At 40.8% G+C, this 19,608-nt stretch overlaps 1 protein-coding gene across 1 annotated transcript; it reads right to left on the minus strand.

Annotated features, from left to right (window-relative positions):
• Window positions 1-219: 219 nt before the first annotated feature.
• On the minus strand, window positions 220-19,247 carry tnpo3 (transportin 3). The gene is made up of 23 exons (XM_041781186.1): window positions 19,002-19,247; window positions 13,347-13,547; window positions 12,772-12,845; window positions 12,510-12,666; window positions 12,177-12,320; window positions 11,904-12,079; window positions 11,681-11,819; window positions 9,976-10,122; window positions 9,707-9,814; window positions 9,525-9,616; window positions 9,138-9,277; window positions 8,648-8,839; window positions 6,103-6,194; window positions 5,935-6,011; window positions 5,783-5,843; window positions 5,482-5,622; window positions 5,172-5,288; window positions 3,915-4,009; window positions 3,398-3,554; window positions 3,143-3,310; window positions 2,946-3,058; window positions 927-1,009; window positions 220-840 (listed from the first exon to the last, which is right to left on the minus strand). Exons 1-22 carry the CDS (start codon window positions 19,119-19,121, stop codon window positions 949-951), a joined length of 2,772 nt encoding a protein of 923 aa, XP_041637120.1. The 5' UTR covers window positions 19,122-19,247; the 3' UTR covers window positions 220-840; window positions 927-948.
• Between the last annotated feature and the right edge of the window lie 361 nt (window positions 19,248-19,608).

A 19,608-nucleotide genomic window follows, 5' to 3' on the forward strand; every position in this document is an offset into this window, starting at 1 on the left:
GGGCATTGACTTTTGAGCTCTGTTGTCTTGAAAGCTGTCACCACAGACGTTACCTGTATAACGCAGTCATTTTCCTGCTGAACTTTAACACCTGTTGATGTTTATGTGATGTTACCGTCACGCCTCTTTTCAAGATTTAGCAGCAGATTAAAGAGAATACAAGACGCTTTAAATCTGAGTAAGGGTCTGAAAATGGACAAATTCAAACTCTAAACAGAGTTGATGTTTCAGCTGTTGTTTTATTGTTTTCAACAAGGCTACATCACCAACGATGTCATGGTGTCAATCCGTCCGTCTCCGCGCTCAGAGTTTACTCCATCTCACTTTGTGAAAAAAAAAAAACAACTAAAATTCAACAGAAGTTAAAAGGTCAAAGGTGACGTCAAATCCTCCAGCATTCAGCCCGTGCAGGCAGCCGTTCAGCCAAGAGCAACATGGGAAATATTTTGGCTCTGCTTATGGCACTGACAGAAACATCTCGACCAAAGTCTCAAAAATAAATGTTCTCTTAAAAACTGTTGACCAGGCACATCCTACGATTTAAAACTGATGAAGATCCAACAGGACTGATCCGCATCAGTTCATTCGTTTACTCCGCCCACCTGCAGGACCCGACCCCGCCCACCTCGCGCCTGCTGCAGGTGAGGTTAGGGGTTGGGGTTTGAGGACTTGTCGTGTCCAATCAGTCTTGACTTTGTCCTTCAGAGTGATGCTTTGTGTTTCACATTCAAAGTCCCTCCTCCATCGTCATCGTGATCATCATCTCGTCCCTTTGGATCGCCGTCTGCAGTCGCAGATTTTTGCCGTCACCTCTGAAAGTTGGTCAAAAAAAGATTTAACCTGAAAAAGAAAGAATGTCATCACTTACCGGCTTTAATTTATGGCATCAGCTAACCATGTGTTTGAGTACGTTTGTGAATCTTTACCTGTGTTGTGTGACGGTTGTAGCTATCGGAACAGTCTGGTGAACTCTCTGATGGCCCAGCACACCTGTTTACACTCCTCAGCACTGACAGGAAGTAAACAAGCACAGCTGTTAGCATAGTTACAGAAAACTTTTAACATAGGTACAGTCATGTGAGTGGTGTGTAGTCAGTCTAAAGTCATGTTTCTCTCATTGTTGTAGGAGAATCTCATATTACACATGTAGCCTGTAGTCCTCAGTTGCTCATGCACTGTCCATGTTGCCTGTCATAACTTGGTTACTTGTATTACCTTGGTTGCTCATGTTTCTCTTGCTGCCTGAAATAACTTAGCTGACCATGTTGCTCTGGTTGCTTGCAATAACTTTGTCGCCCATGTTGCCTTGGTTGCTTGAACTTCCAGTGTAACCCTGGTTGGGCAAAAAGTTATAACAAGGTTGCCAATGTTGCCCTGGTTGCTTGTTATAACTGTTGCCAATCATAGTCTGGTTGCCCATGTTGCTGCATATAATACATTTCTGCACATGTTGCCTTGGTTGCTTGTAGTAACTTGATTGCCCTGAATGCTTGCAATGACTTTGTTGCCTATGGTTGTTGAATTTCCAATGTTTCCCTGGTTGCTAAAGATACTGTAGTTTGGTTGCCAATGTTAGCCTGGTTGCTTGTTTTAACTTTTTAGCCATTTTGCCCATGTTGCTTGGGTTTTCCATGTTGCCCTGGTTGCTGATCATAGTTTGATTGTCCATGTAGCCCTGGTTGCTGAACATATTTTGACTGTCCATGTTACTGTGGTTGCTTGCAAAAACCATTTGCTCCTGTTGCCCTACTTGCCTGCAGTAATTTTGTTGCCCTGTTACTTGTTGTAGCTTTGTTGCTTGCTAGAATGTTTTGTTTCTTTTTTACCAATGTTGCCTTTGTTGCTTGCAATAACCTTTTTGCCCATGTTACCAATCATAGTTTAGTTGCCCATGTTGCTGTTGTTGCATGTAATAACTTTTGCACATGTTTCCCTGGTTGCTTGCAATAACTTTGTGGGCCATGTAGCCCAAGTGTCTGGTAGTAACTTTGCCGCCTCTGTTGCCCTGGTTGATTGTATTTACTTTTTCCCTTGTTGCATAACTTTACTGCCCTTTTTGACCAGGTTGCTTGCAATAACTTTTTACCATTTTGCCTAGGTTGCTTGCAATAATTTTTGCCCATTGTTGCCAAAACATAGTTTGATTGTCCATGTCGCTGTGGTTGCTTACAAAAACTTTTTGCCCCTGTTGCCCTTACTTGCCTGCAGGAACTTTGTTGCCCTGTTACTTGTAGCTTTGTTGCTCTGGTTGCTTGTTATAATTTTTGGCTAATGTTGCCTTGGTTGCTTGCATTAACTTATTTCCCTGGTTGCTTGCATTTTGCCCCTGTTGCATGGTTGTTTGTTGTCAAACATAGTTTGGTTGCCAGTGTTGCCCTGGTTGCTTGTTATAACTGTTTTGCCCATGTTGCTCAGGTTTCTCATTTTGCCCGGTTGTCTTACATAGTTTGGTTGCCCATGTTGGCTTGTTTCCCTGGCTCCCCTTCATAATTTGGTTGCCGATGTTGCCCTGCTGACTTATCACAATTTGAGTGCTCATGTTGTCCTAGCTGTCTGTCATAGCTTTATTGCCAACGTTACATGGTTGCCTGTCATAACTCTGTTGCTCATGTTACCTCAGTTGCCCTGATTGTCCTTGTTGTCACAGTTTAGTTTTAACATGTTTTCCGGTTTGCTTCAGTAAATTTGTTGCTCATGTTGCTTTGGTAGTTCAGGTTGACCTTATTGCCCCGATTGCCTGTCATGACATGCGTTTACAAGTTGCCTTTGGTTGTGTGTCATGTTGTTGTTGCAAGTGTTGCCCTGGTTGCCTTTCATGACTTTGTTTTTCATGTTTCCCTGGCGGCTTATTATAATCTGCCACCCGTATTGCGTGTCATAACTTGATTGCTTAAGTTGCCCTGGTTGCCTTTAATTGCTCATGTTGCTCTGGTTGCCAGTCTCACCTGGTGACCTGTTTGTGGAAGTCTGTCAGCTGTTTGTGGGTGACAGTCACGGCTCCTCCCGTGGTTTCCTTGGGTAAACCTTTGAGTGCGATCTCTAACCAGCGACAGAACGTCTGAAACAAACAGCTCAAAAACATCAGAACCTGAGAGCGTCAGGTGACTCACCTGAACAGGTGACAGGTGTCAGTCATACTCACAGGTCTGTCGAACACCATGATCTCCCACAGAACCTCGGCGACGTCGGGCAGCGTGTACGGCGGTAGACAGAAACAACACGAGTGCATGAGCTGAGTGATGAGCTGCTGACCATGCTGCTCCATGGCCTGACCAATCAGCTGCTTCCTCAGCTCAAAGTCTTCCTCGTGCTAAAAAGAGAGGATGTTTTATTTTTTCATATTTCTGTTTTCATGCCACTGAGGTAAGTAGTTTTTCTTTTGTCTATTCAGACTCACGTCATTGGCGACCCCTGTATGGATCAGATCTCTGACGAACTTCATCACGCTGCAGTTGGCGTCTCGATGGTCCAATGAGGTTGCAGCAATGGCGCACTGGATGATGTGAACAATGACGCTGCTACTGAGTAAAGTGACCGGACTTCTCTGGACAAACCTGAGAGAAACAACCAGGTGAGTTCAGGTGAATTAAAAAAATTTAAGCATTATGTAAGAAATAACAATTTACAGTAATTTCAATGCTCCAGTACTCCCATTATGAGTCCACAAAAACATGCTAATTAAACATATTTTTTGCCAATAAATGTAAAACAAGTCTAATTTTATTTTACCATCACAATCAACTCCACAACATTACAAAGTTAAGGCACTTCTGTGTTTATTTTTCAAAATAAACGTCCCCTGGATACAACCTGCTGACACCAGGTAGATGTACTGATGGATCTACAGGTTAGATGTACAGCTGGCTTTCTGTTCAGATCTGTCTGAACGTACTCAGTTTGACCTGCAGACTCACCTGGTGGCCAGCCTGAACAGGTCGTCCACAGTGTCTGGATGATTCCTCAGACCATTCTGCTGCTCCAACAACTGGAAGGTCGGCATACACAGAGCCTGAGGAAGCGGATTACCTTCATCATTAATGACATCGCCATCATCATTACAAATACCACCACCCTAATAAACATTGTTCCGATACCAGTATCGGAAATGTCTAGTACTACCGTAAATGTGACTATTGGTATCAGCGAGTACACGCATTTACGCACCGACTTGATATCATTTTATTAACCTTTATGTTTTGTTTGAACTAGCCGTGGTATATGTTAGCATCATTAAACAGAAATAGATTATTGCACTGCACACAAAAACAACCCTTTGTCAGAGCTGCTAAGAAGAACTCATTAGAGATGTGTAACGGAGCAAGATAATGTCGGCAATTTGGCAGTAATTTAAATGTACAATTCGATGAGTAAAACAACGACATGTACAGTACGCAAGGCTTTAATTTCTAGGGCAGGCACAACTGTTACCAACTTCAACACAAGCAACCTGATAACGCTTTCGAAGACGCATCAGGCAAATGAGAATGGCAATTTCACATCCAAAACAAAGGGGAGTAAAAGGACCCACTGCAGCAGTAAAGTTTGGCAGCATTTTAACAAAGCAAGAAATGTCCCAAAGGCAGTAAAAAGCGATTAAAGGTCACATATTTTACCCAAATTTATTTTGGTCTTAGAGGTCCCCAAAACATGCCTGTGAAATCTGTTGCTGAAAAAACACTCCAGTATTAGATTTTTGTATGTCTAAATACAACTTTATTTCAGCTCTGCTCGAACAAGCTGTTTCGGTGTCTGTGGTTTTAAATGTTACTGAGCTGTCTGACTCTGCCCCTCTCCGGTAATGGATGTGGCTTTCCTGATCCTTGATGAATGGATTTTTTCTGGTACTTGAGGGGATTGTGGACAGGCCAGGGGCACAAATTTTTGTTAGAAATGCCTGAAAAGGTGTTTTTGCATAATATGTGACCTTTAGGAAAACCCACAAAAGTCTTGAGTTTATTGTTCTAGATGCCCCTGGCCATCATGTAGAAAACAGTAACTGATTAATTTGAGCATAATTCTGTTTAAAAAGAGACATAAAGAAATGATTCTCAGAGGTGTGTTGATAAATAATTACCACAAGGTGCTTGCTTGCTATTTGGATTAAGATGTTGCAGGATATGGTACATACATTTGAAAAGAGGGTATGTTGAATGTAAAAAACAATTGTTTACCTGTAACATGTCGAGAAGGCCTTGCCTACAGCCCTCCTCCATGCCGTACTCGTCCACCAGGATGCTGCCCAAGTAGAGGAAGCAGGAGTGTGGATACACCTGGTACACGCTCACCATCTGAAGACAACAGGAAATGACATGAACAGGGGTTTTCAAACTACCAGGTCAGTAGAACAGGACAAAAATAGCTTGTTTTTATCACCTGAATAAACAGAGGACTTATTACTGATCAATAACATCTGATTTTAGAGATAATGCAGCTGTAGCAAAAAAAAAAAAAAAAAAAAAAAAAGGTTCAGGTGTGTCTCACCTGAGTGACCAGAGGCTGCAGCAGGGAGGCGGAGCCTTTCCCAACGCATCGTACAGCGAACCTGAGACAGCGACAGCATCGCTCTACGATCCGGTTATCAGCCTGATGAGTGTTCAGAGTCTCTGACAGGACAGGCCAGATCTAGGAGAGGGTCACATGACACAGGTAAGAAAAAAAAAACAGCAGATCTGAAGGAGAGTCACATGACACAGGTAAGACTTCTACCAGTAAAATGATAGACAGGTTTATTTTCCGTTTTGTCCATTTCATGTAAACTAAGGTGAGTTCAGGTGAGTCTTACCTCCTGTATAACTTTCTGACATGGGTGTGTCTGTCCGTTCTCTACAATGGGGTTTGTGTGTCTGCGGGAAAAAACAGACAGTATGAATGTCTGTCTACAGCTTTAAAGTTTGAATAACATTTGAATACAGGTAAATATACTTATAAACTCACCTGAAGATAACAGCCAATCTGTCGAGCCACACTGTGGGATCAGCTGATTTACCATTTGTAGATTCTTCAGCCAAAAGCTGAAAAATAAAAATAAAAGCTGATTAGTTTGTTTCTTTGAGTTCTAAAGAAACTTTTCAAACATTAAAATATGAGTTTGACTAAACTCACCTTTTTAAGAGCCAACACCTGAACAGCACAAAGGTCACTGAGACATTCTGCGATTTTCTCCAGAGGAAGACGAGCCAGGACAAGAGCCGTACCTGCACAGGTAAATAAACATGTAGAGGTCTTGAGGATTATGCTCACCTGCTTGGGTAAGACATACTCTCATGTGCAAGAAAATTTAAATGCTGACACAAAACCTTTTTTTTTTTAATTTTCAACAGGTTCCATGTTCAGAGGACAACGTTTTATTGACAACAGCTGCACAGATCACTAATCTGGGTGATCCTTAAATCTGAAAAAGTAAGGCCGTACTTAGAAGAGGTAATCTTTACTACACCCAAGCATGTTTGACCCTAAAAGTCCAGTTTCTTTGACAATACTGTGACATACAGGGCTCCAACATAGACGTGAATGATATCACGAAATCTGGTCTATGAGCTACCTATCTTTTCACCCAAAAGCTGGCTGCACTTACACACTAAAGCAGCTTGTACACCAGTATAAAGTGCTGAGACACGCCTTCACTACTGCAAGTGCGTGCAGCCACCAGTGTACTGACTGCACGAGACCTAATGAGATTTTAAAAATCCTCCTGCTCACTGTGAAGAGCAAGTGGCTGCTTAGCTGCTGGAATATATTAAGACACAGATCCGACCAGCAGGGTTTGGTATCACTTTTTAACCGCTTTTCACCCTTTTAGGTCATAACTGTGCATTTAAAGAAAACAGGAAGTGTACTTGTAAGTATATAAACCTTGTGGAGTGCTAGTTTGCCTGAAAAACAGTCCTCAGATCTCAGGAGTACGCTGTTGTTGTTGTAGTTTACCTTCTCGCGCATGACTACTAACGGTGTAATGCACAAATAAACTGATATGGTTCAGTTAAACGATCCTAACGTCAAAGGTCTGAGAGCATCAGTCTGTGGAGCCCTGGATTGGTACAAACGTGGCATGAATCAGTCTTTGGACCGGTGTTGGAGATTGGCTCACTGAGCCTCGGCTAGTGATGGGTCGTTTGTGAACAAGCTGGTTCAAAGACCCGGTACTTCTACGTAAAAGATAAGAGCTGTTTCATACAATACAATACAATACAATACAATAACTTTATTTATCCCTGAAGGGAAATTCATTTGTCTGGAGTCATATCATTATTGCTAATACCAATTTTATTGTTCCATAGATTGTGTGTGTCTGTGTTATTTGATTTCAGGCGTCACGCAGCCCAGCCAATGAGCAGATTTATTCTGACCTGCAGGGTGTTTCTGGGAGACAGTAGATTTTGAAAAATAATTTCACGACATTTTCATCAGTTTTCAAATTGAGCATAGTTACTTGTGGGTTCTTATGATATCTTTGTTTTAATGATGTCTCAGGTTGTCTCAGTTCTGGTGATGCCATGTGAAACATATCAAAGCTCTTATAACTTCCATGGATTTTTATTTCTAATAATGTCTCAGTAATGTTTGGGCTGAGCATGGAGTCTGGATTTTGATCTTGTTTTTTCCCCTTGAGTGTTCTCTTGTTGTTGTTTTGTTGTCTTTATCTTTTGCTGGGTTCTTCTGCTTTGTTTTTCTGCATGTCAAAGCACTTTGTAAACCCTTGTTTTTAAAAGTGCTATACAAATAAAGTTATTATTATTATTATTGTATTATTATTATTATGGATTGAGTAAAATACCTGCCCAAATACCAAATTGGTATCCGAATGAAAAGTCGTCTGGCAGCCGGCTCTTTTTGCTGAGCCGAACCAAATGATCCAGATCACTAAAAAGAGACCTAAATCCCGTCACTTGCCTCTGCAGCTTGGTATCATAGCCCGTTCCGCCATGCTTTGGCTCCTGCAACCTGCAGTGACCTTCCACCTTTAACGAGAGTTGTGTGAGCCATAGGTGCTCGCTAAGTGGATGTCACCGGTCATTGCCATAACATCTCATAGTTCCAGTTCTCTCCTTCAGAAATCAAGTCATGGGGACTTAATATGAAGGAGTGTTAACTACCCGCCTGTAGGCTCAGGAGAAAAGTGATTCAGTACACTGACAGGTAAATCTTACCTGTTAGAGACGGCAGTGCTAAAGTTTAGTTAAGATGCTAGCACTAAACATAACACAAACAAACCTAAAAATAAGTCTTTTTCTGGGCCGGAATCATGGAGAGTGAGCTGGCAGGCTCATTTAGGGTCCTGAAGGTGTGAAAATGACCCATTTCTGAGGTATTTCTGAGTTTCTGACTTTCTTCCATGGTACAAAAAGAAGAACTGTGCCTTCTGTTGCAAAATTATCTTCATGCATGACAATGCACCATCTCATGCTGCAAAGAAAGCCTCTGTGTCACCAGCTGCTGTGGGCATAAAAGGACAGAAACTCAAGGTGTGGCCCCCATCCTCCCCTGACCTCAACCCTATTGAGAACCTTTGGAACATCCCCAAGCTAAAGATCTATGAGAGTGGGAGGCAGTTCACATCAAAACAGCAGCTCTGGGAGGCTATAACACTGCACCTTTAAGTTTTAGTACAGTTTTAAAATACAGATGTAGTTCAGGTGTAGTGGCGTACCTTTCAGCAGTCCCACAGCGGCCTCGGTGGACAGGGCAAAGGAGTCGAGCGAGCGTGCAATTTCAAGCAGACCCTGGAAGTGCTGAGCCATGTGATCTCTGCACACTGAACAGATGTTATGGATTGCCTTCGCCGCCGCTGACGCCAGAGGTTTTTCTCTGAGACCTTTCATCAGGTAGCTCAACACGGGGTCTGACAGGTGAACAGGAAATAATACACTGTAAAAAATTAACTTTCTTCAAGTAGCTCAGCATGGGGAGGGGTGTCCTGACCTGAATTAAACTTTTGTGCATCATAGGTGAATATTTCTCTGAATGATTACAAGTGTTGAATAAAAATATTCCATGTCTCATCTTTGACCATCATCCAGTCTCATTCTGATCAGTCTTATACTGTAATACATGATCAATATCTGATCAGACCTGAATGTGTGGTTTAAATAAAGAAAGGTCTGCATAACAAGTTTTAACTTTGAATCATGAAGTCATACCAAGGAACCGAGGGTTTCTATCCACCACCTCGCTCATCTCTCCGACCAGCTCGATGCTCGTATACCGCACCGCAATGTGAACGCTTTCAGGAAGTAGCACCACCTGCTGCAGAACCTCAGACAGCGTGGGGTTGTTCTCCCTGCAACAAAGAAAGTTTGTTTACAAAGAAAGTCTACTGACTGATGGTTCTTTAATGTGCTTTTACCAATAACTCATTCCTTCATATGTTCATCAGTATCACTTTATATGAAAAGTGGTGACGGTGACCTTTACTATCTCTCTGACCGATTTCTGTTGTTCTATTAAATCTTTCTGTAGCTCCATAAAGCTGTTTCTTTTTTCTCTGGGGAAAAATAAAAACTGGAGTGTAGACCTCAGGTACTCACGGATCTACGCTCTTTGCAATGGCAGCCATGATGAAAAGAACCGCCTCTGTCACTTCCCATGAAGGATTCCCCTCTTTCAACGTGGAATACAACTGAGAGCAAAATTTAAATTTAATGTTGATTATTTATGGATAAAAGTTAGACCTCAGACATTTAAGATAGACCTGAGATGTTTATGTTACCTGGGAGAAACACTCCATGGAACCAACCAGAAAAATAACATCTTTAACAAGGTCGGAGACTCTCATTCTGAACTCGCCAAAGTCGTCTGTGTCCTCTGGGATTCCCTCCTAGTATGTAGCGAGAACATTCATTCAGACACATTGGTCAGCCTAGTTTCAGTCAGGAATTGTACATGTTGTATTTAAACCAGGTTTTGAATCAGACTGTCAGTTCATGGATGACAGTATCAGTAATGTAAGGCTGTTGATGAAGAGGTCTGCTGACTCACGTGGTCGGGGTCGAGTTGACAGTGTCGGGCCAAACAGTGTAGAAGCCTCTGGATGTACGGTCTAAAGATGGTGTTGAGAGCTGCATCGTTTATTTTATAAAGATGTTCTCCGAGGCGATACCAGAAGTTAAAGGAGATCTCCACTACCTGGATACAACAAAGAAAGGCCAAACCAAGAAAAACAGGATTATTATCATACACATAAGGAAGCCTAAACAAAAGGAGGTACTTCAGTGCTGAAATCCCTGCAATCATCTTCATTTAGAAAGCTTTCTCAGATTCTGGAATAAAACAACCACCAACAAAATATGGATGGATCTAGAACCCAACCTCATACTGTTGAGGCTCTAATGTTGGGGTTTTAACGATGGGGTTTGTGTCTTTTTGTACCCCATCCTGTAGGTGATCTTCAGTACTCTGCACTATGGTAATGTAATGTTGCGTGTTTTGGTTGTTTTTGTACCCTGTACTGTTGGTGGAGTGATATCAGGTGTTTTCTCCCTTTATGTTCCCTGTACTATTGGTATTAAAATGATAGGGGTTCCAGTTCTTTTTGTAGCTTGTACTCATGGTGGTGTAATGTTGGCTGTTTTGTAGGGTGTTGTATCCTGTACTATATGTGGTGTAACATTCAGTGTTCTGGTTCTTTTTGCACCCCTAATGGCAAGATGGTCATGTAGGGTGTTTTGATCCTTTCTGTACTCCTTACTGTAAGTAGTGTCACGTTATGTGCTGTGAGTCTTTTTGTACTTCATTTTCATGGCAGTGTAATGTAATGCCTTTTGTATTGTGTACTGTTGGTAGTGTAAGGTTAGGTGTTTTTTTGGCCTCATTTTGTTTCCTGTACTGGCGGAAGTGTTAAGTATGCCTTTCAGTTAATTATGTATCGTTTGGTGTTTGAGGGGTTTTTTTTTGTACCCTGCACTGTGGGATGGTCATGTAAGGTGTTTTGGTTCTTTCTGTACCCTGTGCTATAGTTGGCATGGTTAGGTGTTATGAATCTTTTTGTACATTACATTCATGGTAGTTTAATGTTAGTTTTTTTGGTCCTTTTGTACTCTTATTGTTGGAAGTGTAATGTGAGGTTTGTTGGGCATTTTGCACTGCTTGTTGTTGGTAGTGTAATGTTAGGGGTTTTGTCATTATCAACGCTTATTGTCGGTAGTGTAATGTTAGGATTATTGGCCTTTTTGTACTGCCTGCTGTTGGTAGTGTAATGTTAGTTTTTTTGGCCCCTTTTATATCCTGTGCTGTGGATTGTGATAAGTATCCCATGCTATTGTCAGTGCATTTTAGGTGAACTGGTAATACATTTTACTTTTTTGTGTTGTAATGTTAGTGTTTTGAACCTTTTGAACTGCTTACTGCTGGTAGTGTAATGTTAGGTTTTTTGGTCCTTTTTAGATTGTGTTACGTATCCCGTACAACTGTTGGTGCATTTTCTGGTAATCTGGTGATATTGTACATTGCACTGTTTGTGGTGTAATGTTATGTATTCTGAGTCTTTCTGTACCCTACTGTTTATGTTGGTGTAATGATATAGGTTTTGGCCTCTTCTGGCCCTGTACTTTGTGTGGCGTAATGTTAGGTGTTTTGGTTGTTTTTACGTCCTGTACTCTGGGTGGTATAATGTTTGGATTTCTTGTTATGTTCATACCCAATGCTGTAGGTGTTGTGTTGTTGAATGTTTTGGTTCTTTTCATACCTCGTACTGCGGGTGTCCTGCACAGATCAGCAGCAGCTCCAGCGTCCTGAGGTCGCCCATGCCGTGTCCCGGGTTCCTGACGGTTGTTTCTAAGAAGGTCTCACAGAGTTCGGTGAAGATCCGGCAGTAGTTCAACACTCTGAGGACAGAATAAAAAAATAATAATTGGAAACACTGAGAACACACCAAACAACACAACCAGAGCCAGCTTTCATGTCCTTACTTGTCCAGATCTTCCCGGGCTACAGACATGTGATACGCCGTCTCAAGCGTCAGGACGCCCTGGAACAGCTGCAAAGCTAACGGCATGTGAGTGTCTACGTTCTCGATGGCATACAGAGCCGAGCACACGCAGTCTGAGGCTGCCTCGTGGAGGTTTGTGGATGTCTCATCCCTCTGCTGTGAAGACAGGATACAGGTAGCTGTTCATATTTTGCTGAAGAAGGCAGACCTCCAGTAAAGCAGTAAGACCGGTATAAACATGTTTAAATCTCACCAGGACTTGGAAAAGCACCATGAGCAGCTGGTTACTAGCCATGAAGTTACTGTCAAGGACTCCCAGGTTGAACCAGCTGCCCAAACATCGAAACACCTTGATGAGCATCTTCTCATCATTCCCCGTCTTCTCCACACAAGTCGTCTGTTATTTAAACAGCAGGAAAAAAGAATTAAAACAGATTTCAGAAACACAGCACAAAAAAGCTTCTTTCCTACTGCCTGTCCCATGATTAATGTGAGACCTTTGATTGTGTTGATCATTTTTATAAAAAGGTAATAAACAGTGGAATAAACAAGGTTATATTTTTCTAGAAACATTGAGATTGCTGACCAGCAGAGTGACCACGGTGCTGGAATAATACGCCAGATCCTCGATGATTTCTGTCCTACGATTGGCTCCGATTCGCAGAGATCGACTGTGAACTTCCTCTGGCAGCACAGTGAGAATCTCAATGAGGAAAGGCATAGAGCTGATTTCATTGTTGTACCTGAGAGGGGCAGAGATATAGACAGGTGAGTCAGAGCAGTAAAGAAGAGAAAGGAAGCAGTCACAATTTCTGTTTGCAGCTTGTATTAATTGATTATACTCTTACTTGTCTATGAGCGTGTGAACACATCCTTTCCACGAGGCCATCTGTAGAGCGAGATCTGCGATGGCTAAAGCGAGCTGTGGGTGAAAGAAAGACAGCAGAGTAAAGACTGAAATAAGATCATATTCATACATGTTTATCATGTTTCAAAATAAAAGAGAAAGTTTAATCAATCGGCTGACTGTGGAACATCCAACAGGGATGAAATATCAGGAAGCATCTTATTGCAAAGGTGGCATCCATCACAGTTCCACACTTGAAATCTGAGCTCTTCAGAAAGACCAATTTAGTATCACAACAAAAGGAGGATACATTGCTAGGTGCTTGATTTTATACTCATGTGGCAACGGGTCTGACATCTGAATTCAATAATCAACAGGTGTGGCCAAATACTTTTGTCCATATAGGAAAATTCTCATGGAAAGGTAACAGCACGAGTCTCACAAGAATTAAGAGGCTGAGCCAGACTTCGCAGAACGAGACATTATTTTGGTTTATTTTTACTCCACTAATGAGCGCATCCTCCTGAATCTGAACAAATGTCGACAGTTTCCTGACAGTCTGCTGGAAAGCGTTACCTGTGTGACGATGATGGGCGACAGGTCTTTGAGGTTCTGGATATGGGTCAGCAGGGAGTCTCGCAGTGCATTGTGGGTCTCAGGTGGAAGTTCGTAGAAAGACGTTTGGATTTTCATTTTCATTGTCTGAGCAGCGAAGTAGCACGACTCCACATCCTGTTTGAGCTGCAGCAGCTGGTCTGAGATCTCCCATGCATACATCTGAAAAACACAAAGAATTCATGTTATTTTTTATTATAATCATAATAAAAAATAGTCATTTTTTAAGCTCAGGCTGTTTTTATCACTTAATCATCATTAGCGCATAAGGTTCTTCATATTTTAACTCCAGTTTCTTCCCTTAAATCAGTTTCTCATAGAGTAGATGGCGTGCCTGTCAGATCAAAACAAGTCAAGGTCAAACTATTGTATTTATCGCTCCAGGGGCGATTCTTCCAGAGCAGCTTGTACATAAAAACAGACAGAAACAATCTAAAAATATAAAACAAGACCTAAAACAAATGCTGATGTAAATTAGGCAACAAACAGACTGAGTTAAAGCAATAAAGATCAGTTCAATAAAAGGATAAAAAGGATCAGTAAGGGGAAAAAAACATCTGTTTTGTGTGGATATGACGGCTTTAAAGACAGGAACTGACTCTTTTCTGCAGACTGGTACCCTGTGCTCAGCCCAGTTGCCTTCACATCACCCATGTTCTTTACCCAAGGCCACCTCTCCAAGCAGACTCGGGCCTGGTGATCGAATACCTAACGTTTTTATTGACCTGGACTTCGGAGTCAAATTAGGGCTGAATGATTTGCAAAAAAAAAATCTAATTGCGATTTCCCAAATATTGCAATTTAATATGCGATTATTCTTGGGTTAATCTTATGTATTTTTCAACAAATTCAAGCAATAAATAACCCCATAAATAAGACAATGTGTATTGAAAACAATGAAATTATTTCCAAAGCAATTGATCAATAGCAGCAAGAATCTGAATATGGGGGTGCAACATCTTTTAAGCTATAAAGGAGGTGGCTGAGGTGGGGGAGGTGAGACTGGCTACCATCTGATTGCGGCTGGGGTCTGACTTTCATGAAGAAACGCTAGGCTTCATCAGTTTTAGATAGAATGAGCTAACTATTTTTGCTCGTATTGCAAATGCGATGTCATTTGCTTTGTTTAAGGGCATTATCATTTTTATACCACTCACGTTGATTAAGAAAAACCTCCATAAAACACAAAAATTAGGGTTTTGTAAACCATTAGAAACATGGACACTTGAATGTTTGCATAATGTGCATTAAATCTGCTGCTGCAAAAATTGATTTATTAAACTGGTATTTTGACACATTTTAAGTTAAAGAAATGTTGCAACTTCTGCAATTTGACAATTGCAGCAGGCCATATTGCGATTCAATCTAATTTGTGATTAATTGCCCAGCCCTAGGTCAAATGCATTTAGAAATGGGCTTTTGGAAAATAATCTAATTGCAATTATTATTACAAATATTACAGTTGTGACTGGACATGCGATTATTTCTTACTTTTCTTTTATTCCTAAACAAGGGCTGAACAATTCTTTAAAAGTGTCTAACTCCGATGATTTTGACTGCATTGAAGGGTTTTTGTCATTCTTACATTTATTAAGAAAAAGTTTTAAAAAATGAAGAATGTTGAATTTTTTGTAGACTATTTTTAAAAATGGCACCTGAATGACTGCATATGTCATGCACAACATCTCTGTTGCAAAAAAAAAAAAAGTTTAAAACCAGTATTGTGTCACAAATTTAAGGTCAAAGAAATTTTGCACCTTTTGCAATTTGAAAATTTGTGATTTAATCTGATTTTTGATTAATTGCCCAGCCCTAATTTGGGCCTTGGTTCCTACTGTAAAACCAGCCTAAACCCACAGTGAGTGCACCCTGCCTTATCTGTCCCATATAGCAGTGATTCTCAATACTGGGGCCGCAAGACACTGAAAGGGGTTCTCCAAATGCCCTGAAAAAGCTGAGAATATTTTTTTAAAATTACACTGTTGCCACTTAACACCAATTTTGCCAAATTTTAACCAGTTTTTATCACTCATTTCCACCAATTTAAACACATTTTTGCCACTTAAAACCCCTTTTTGTCCATTTAAAACCCTTTACAACACTTTTTTCGGCCTGTTTTACCACTTCTAATCCAAATCTTGCCACTTTGCCCCTAATGTTGCCTCTGTTGACATATTATTGTCTCTATTAACCACTTTTCACACAAGTTATGCCCATTTTGCCAATTCTAACCACATTTATGTCAATTTTTCTGTCTCATTTAACCCGTTTTGCCAGTTTATATCAATTTTTCATCCCTTTTCACCAAAATTTCCACCATTTTCGCCAATTTTAACCCATTTCAGCCACTTTTTAATTCTCTTCACCACTGTCTGTGCCTGTTTTTGCCACTTTTATCTAATTTTTGCCACTTCTAACCAATTTCTGCTACTTTTAAAATTCACCACCTTTCCAAACATTTTTTTGCCATTATAAACCATTTTTTGCCATTTTAATTCTGTTTTTAACTAAAGGGATTTTGTTAAAAACAGAATCAAAATACAACACACAGTGAAAAATCCACTCAGAGCTTCCATCAGATTGCACACTGTCCCCAGCTCTCATCAAAATCTGAGGGCAGTTTTTCATAAAGAACATAGACATCATTTGGTGATGTTGCCATATCTTACTGCAATTACAGCATTACAACATTGTGCCAGCTTTGTGTCGTAATCTAAAGTAAACATTTTCCGTGGTGTGTTGAAAGGCTGCAGGCATGCAGTGCAAATAGTTACATATTTTCCATAAACCGAGTTAAACAGGCAGATCTAAACCTGCAGGACCCGTTCATGAGACATTTGTCACCCTTTGTGTTCGTTAACAGAGACTCCAGACTTTAGAGAGACTCATAAATCTCTAGACCTAAGAGTTATGCACATTTACAACCTGCTTCATGATTAGATGTCCTGTTTATATTTTGCATTTACACTTCTGCCCAAAATGCAAATATGTTCTGCCTGTCTGTATCTCTCTCATGCATATGCAAAGGTGGCATGTACAGGCCTACGGTTAATTATTCTTTATTTAATATTCAGCAACATCACCTCTTCACTTCAGCCTGTTATTAATTGGGATCAGTACCAAAATACCAACACAATATGACGCTGGTACCAACACATCAGATACCTACGAGATTTAGGCACAGCTCTTCTTAATGTCTGTGCCAAAGATGCTAAACTGCCCCTGCCTTCACAGCTCAAAAAAACACCTCCTTTAACATTTGGATCTGAACATTACATACAGAATCTAAGCTTTACTTTAGGCACATAAAAAGATAAATAACACACCTTACACTTGTGAGGATATCTTAAAGCAGACAAAAGCACCACGCCACACTGACACCAAGAATTTTTGCTGTTTCACTTCTGGGTCAAAGCCCAGTCTGAAGTCTGTGGAGTTGTTTTGTCCCACTTATAAGAATTGATTCAGGCATCATTTAAGTGCCAGCACCAATTTAAAAGTACTGCTTTAAATGCTACTGAGCTGTCTGACTCCGCCCCTCTCAGGAAATTTATGTAGCTTAATGGATGTGGCTCTCCTGATCCTCCTCTCAGCTGGCAGCTAAGAGGGGAATCAGGAGAGGAGGGCGGAACTTTCTTCCAAGAAGGGAGGGCCAACCGAACCTGGGGGCGGACCTAACTCCCCACATGACATCATGAGGGGAAATCTAAGAACAGCTTGTTTCAGCACACATTTTCTAAAGCATGAGTATATATTTTCAAGCCTAATGCACGCTTATGGCACTGTTTTCCACGTGTTGTAATATTCAAAGCACAATTGTTTTTAATAAAAGCCGACGCCACTTTTTTCCAAGTCTTCATTTGTTGTTATTTTTTTAATAGCATAATAAATACTGTACCGTGCACTTGTTACAGGATATTATGGTACCGTGGATTTTGATACTGTTACATCCCTAATGGATAAATTGGCCTTTTCTCTTAGACTGGAGCTGGATAGATATAAAACTATGTGGAAAAACAGGTCTGATTTTGTATCGACAATTTTAGCTAAATCGATTTTAGCTAAATAAAGACAAAGAACAAGATGTATTTCTACATATTTACTTTTCATACAGTTGGTGTTCATTTTGACAGCTACCTTTAATTTTAGTCCTAGTCTTTAGATGACATGCCTTTTAGTTTTATTCTCATTTTAATCATTTCTACCTTTTATTGTTTTGGTCTAGTTTAAGTTCACAAAAAGTCCTCATATTTTAGTACAAGTATTTACTCTCTTGACTGAATTTGGTACCAAACCACTGTAGTGGGTTCTATGCACTCAAACCAAACCTGGGGTTCCTGCTTTCTACAGCTGAGAGGAAGAATAGACACAGATACATTTTATTTTGACAGATTTACCCACAGTGGAGAAATATCACGGGTTTTAGATGTCTGATGAAAACTAAACTACATTCTAGTCTCATTTTAGTCATCTTAACAAAAACTAACCTCACCTTTAGTCAATTGTAGTCATCAAAGATGAATTTTTGGCTGGTCTTTCTCATGAAAAAAGTCTGTCAAACACTTTTAGTCAAAGTTTCAGTTGGCAAAATTAACACTGCATCCGGCAAACCCTTTCCTCAAGTGTTTTTATTGTGAAAGCCCACGTCAGGAAATGTATTTTCAGTAGCTGCTTCCTTTTTGTGTCATTTTTTTGTTTGAAAATTTCACATTTGTGCAGTGAAAACTGAAAAGTGATTGCCCTTTTTATGTCTGAATAATTAATAACGCTGTGAGAGCATGTTGAGATTACATTGGCATTATAACACTTCTACGTGAATGATGGCACCACAATGAGAAATTTTACATTCATGAAGTAGCACGTAATTATTATTTTAAAGACGATATTTGACCTTAATGAAAATAAAGCCAGTTACATGACAAACTAGGGCACAAAAGCGGACCTAAAGGCAGAAATAAGTTTAACGCTGATAGTTCAGAGTGGGAGGATCCCTTATGGCGTCTGAACTCTAACATGCTGTTGCACTTGAATAAACCACCCATAGTTAAAGCTAACGTTACAGAGGCTAACTAAACTCTATCTGATGCTTTATAACGTCTCTGCTGTGTAAAAACAGCTACAGGTAGCGATGTGAAATACCTGAACAGAGTTTGGTTTGGGGCTGTCCTGTCAGAGAAGTTGAAACACTCATGAATAAACCAGTTCTGAGTGAAACTAATCATCGATACATGGAGACAGAGGCTAACTGTACGACAATGTAAATGAATTAGCTTTGTTAGCATGCTAACCGGGGGCCTGATATCACTCAACCAGTCTGCAAATTCATGTATTTTTATTGTAACTACATAAACATGGCCAAACTATCCCGGTGTCAGCGCTGTCTGCCTCTATCACAATGCTAACGAAGCTAAGGCTAACCCAGCCCTCTGTTTTGATGCTTTCATTCAGCTAGCTTAGCTTAGCTCCTCAGCCTACAGGTCCACTGGGACTGCGCAATCCGGTTCTTCTCTAATCCCTTTACAACCCGGGTTAAATGATAAAACCCGGTCCATTCAGACCCTACCCACGCCCTCCAGACCCCCGGGCCATTCCCCCGGCCTGCCCCCGGCCTCTCACCGATCTCTGCAGCTCTCCGAGCCACACCGACGCCCGCTCCTTCCCGGCCGGGTCCGGGTCGTGGTACAGAGCCTGGACCGCCTGGTAGACCAGGTTCAGGCTCGGTTTGCCCCCCTCCATACCTCGGGCCAGAATCCGGGATAAATGAGGCAGAACGTTCCTACCAGGGTTAGAGTTAGAGGGTTAAGGAGAGCTAAACGCTCTGACTGCCGACCGCCATCTCACACAGGCTGCCAGCGTGCTACAAGCAACCCGGACCGGAACGAAACACGGGCACGAACGTTAGTTCCTCTCTAGTCTGACAGGAGAACCACATGAAGAATTGTATTATTATAATAAAAATAAAATTAAAGTTTGGAGCAGAAGAACATAGGGAATGTTATCCAAAATATTAATATTTTGATATCAATTTTATTTCTGTTCAGCCCCTTGACGTGAACCATCTTGTTTGAGAGGGGTCCAAAATAAATAAATAAATAAATAAAATAAAATAAATAAATTAAACTGATGTAACAGCTTTATTCCAGAAAAGTTGGGACGTTGTTTAGAATGTAAATTAACCAGAATGGAATGATTGTCGAACTTAATCAACTCATTTTTTTTAATC

This window comes from Cheilinus undulatus, linkage group 23 (assembly GCF_018320785.1).
Source record: "Cheilinus undulatus linkage group 23, ASM1832078v1, whole genome shotgun sequence".
Taxonomy (NCBI): Eukaryota; Metazoa; Chordata; class Actinopteri; order Labriformes; family Labridae; genus Cheilinus; species Cheilinus undulatus.

Bases quoted from the DNA above. Each gene is read 5' to 3' on its own strand.
- tnpo3 (XM_041781186.1), bottom strand. From the start codon at position 19,121: ATGGAGGGGGGCAAACCGAGCCTGAACCTGGTCTACCAGGCGGTCCAG. The intron at 12,321-12,509 runs GTCAGCAATCTC...TTTAAATAACAG, and splicing joins GCACCGTGGTCACTCTGCTG to ACGACTTGTGTGGAGAAGAC. The intron at 6,012-6,102 runs GTGAGTTTAGTC...TTTATTTTTCAG, and splicing joins AGGTGTTGGCTCTTAAAAAG to CTTTTGGCTGAAGAATCTAC.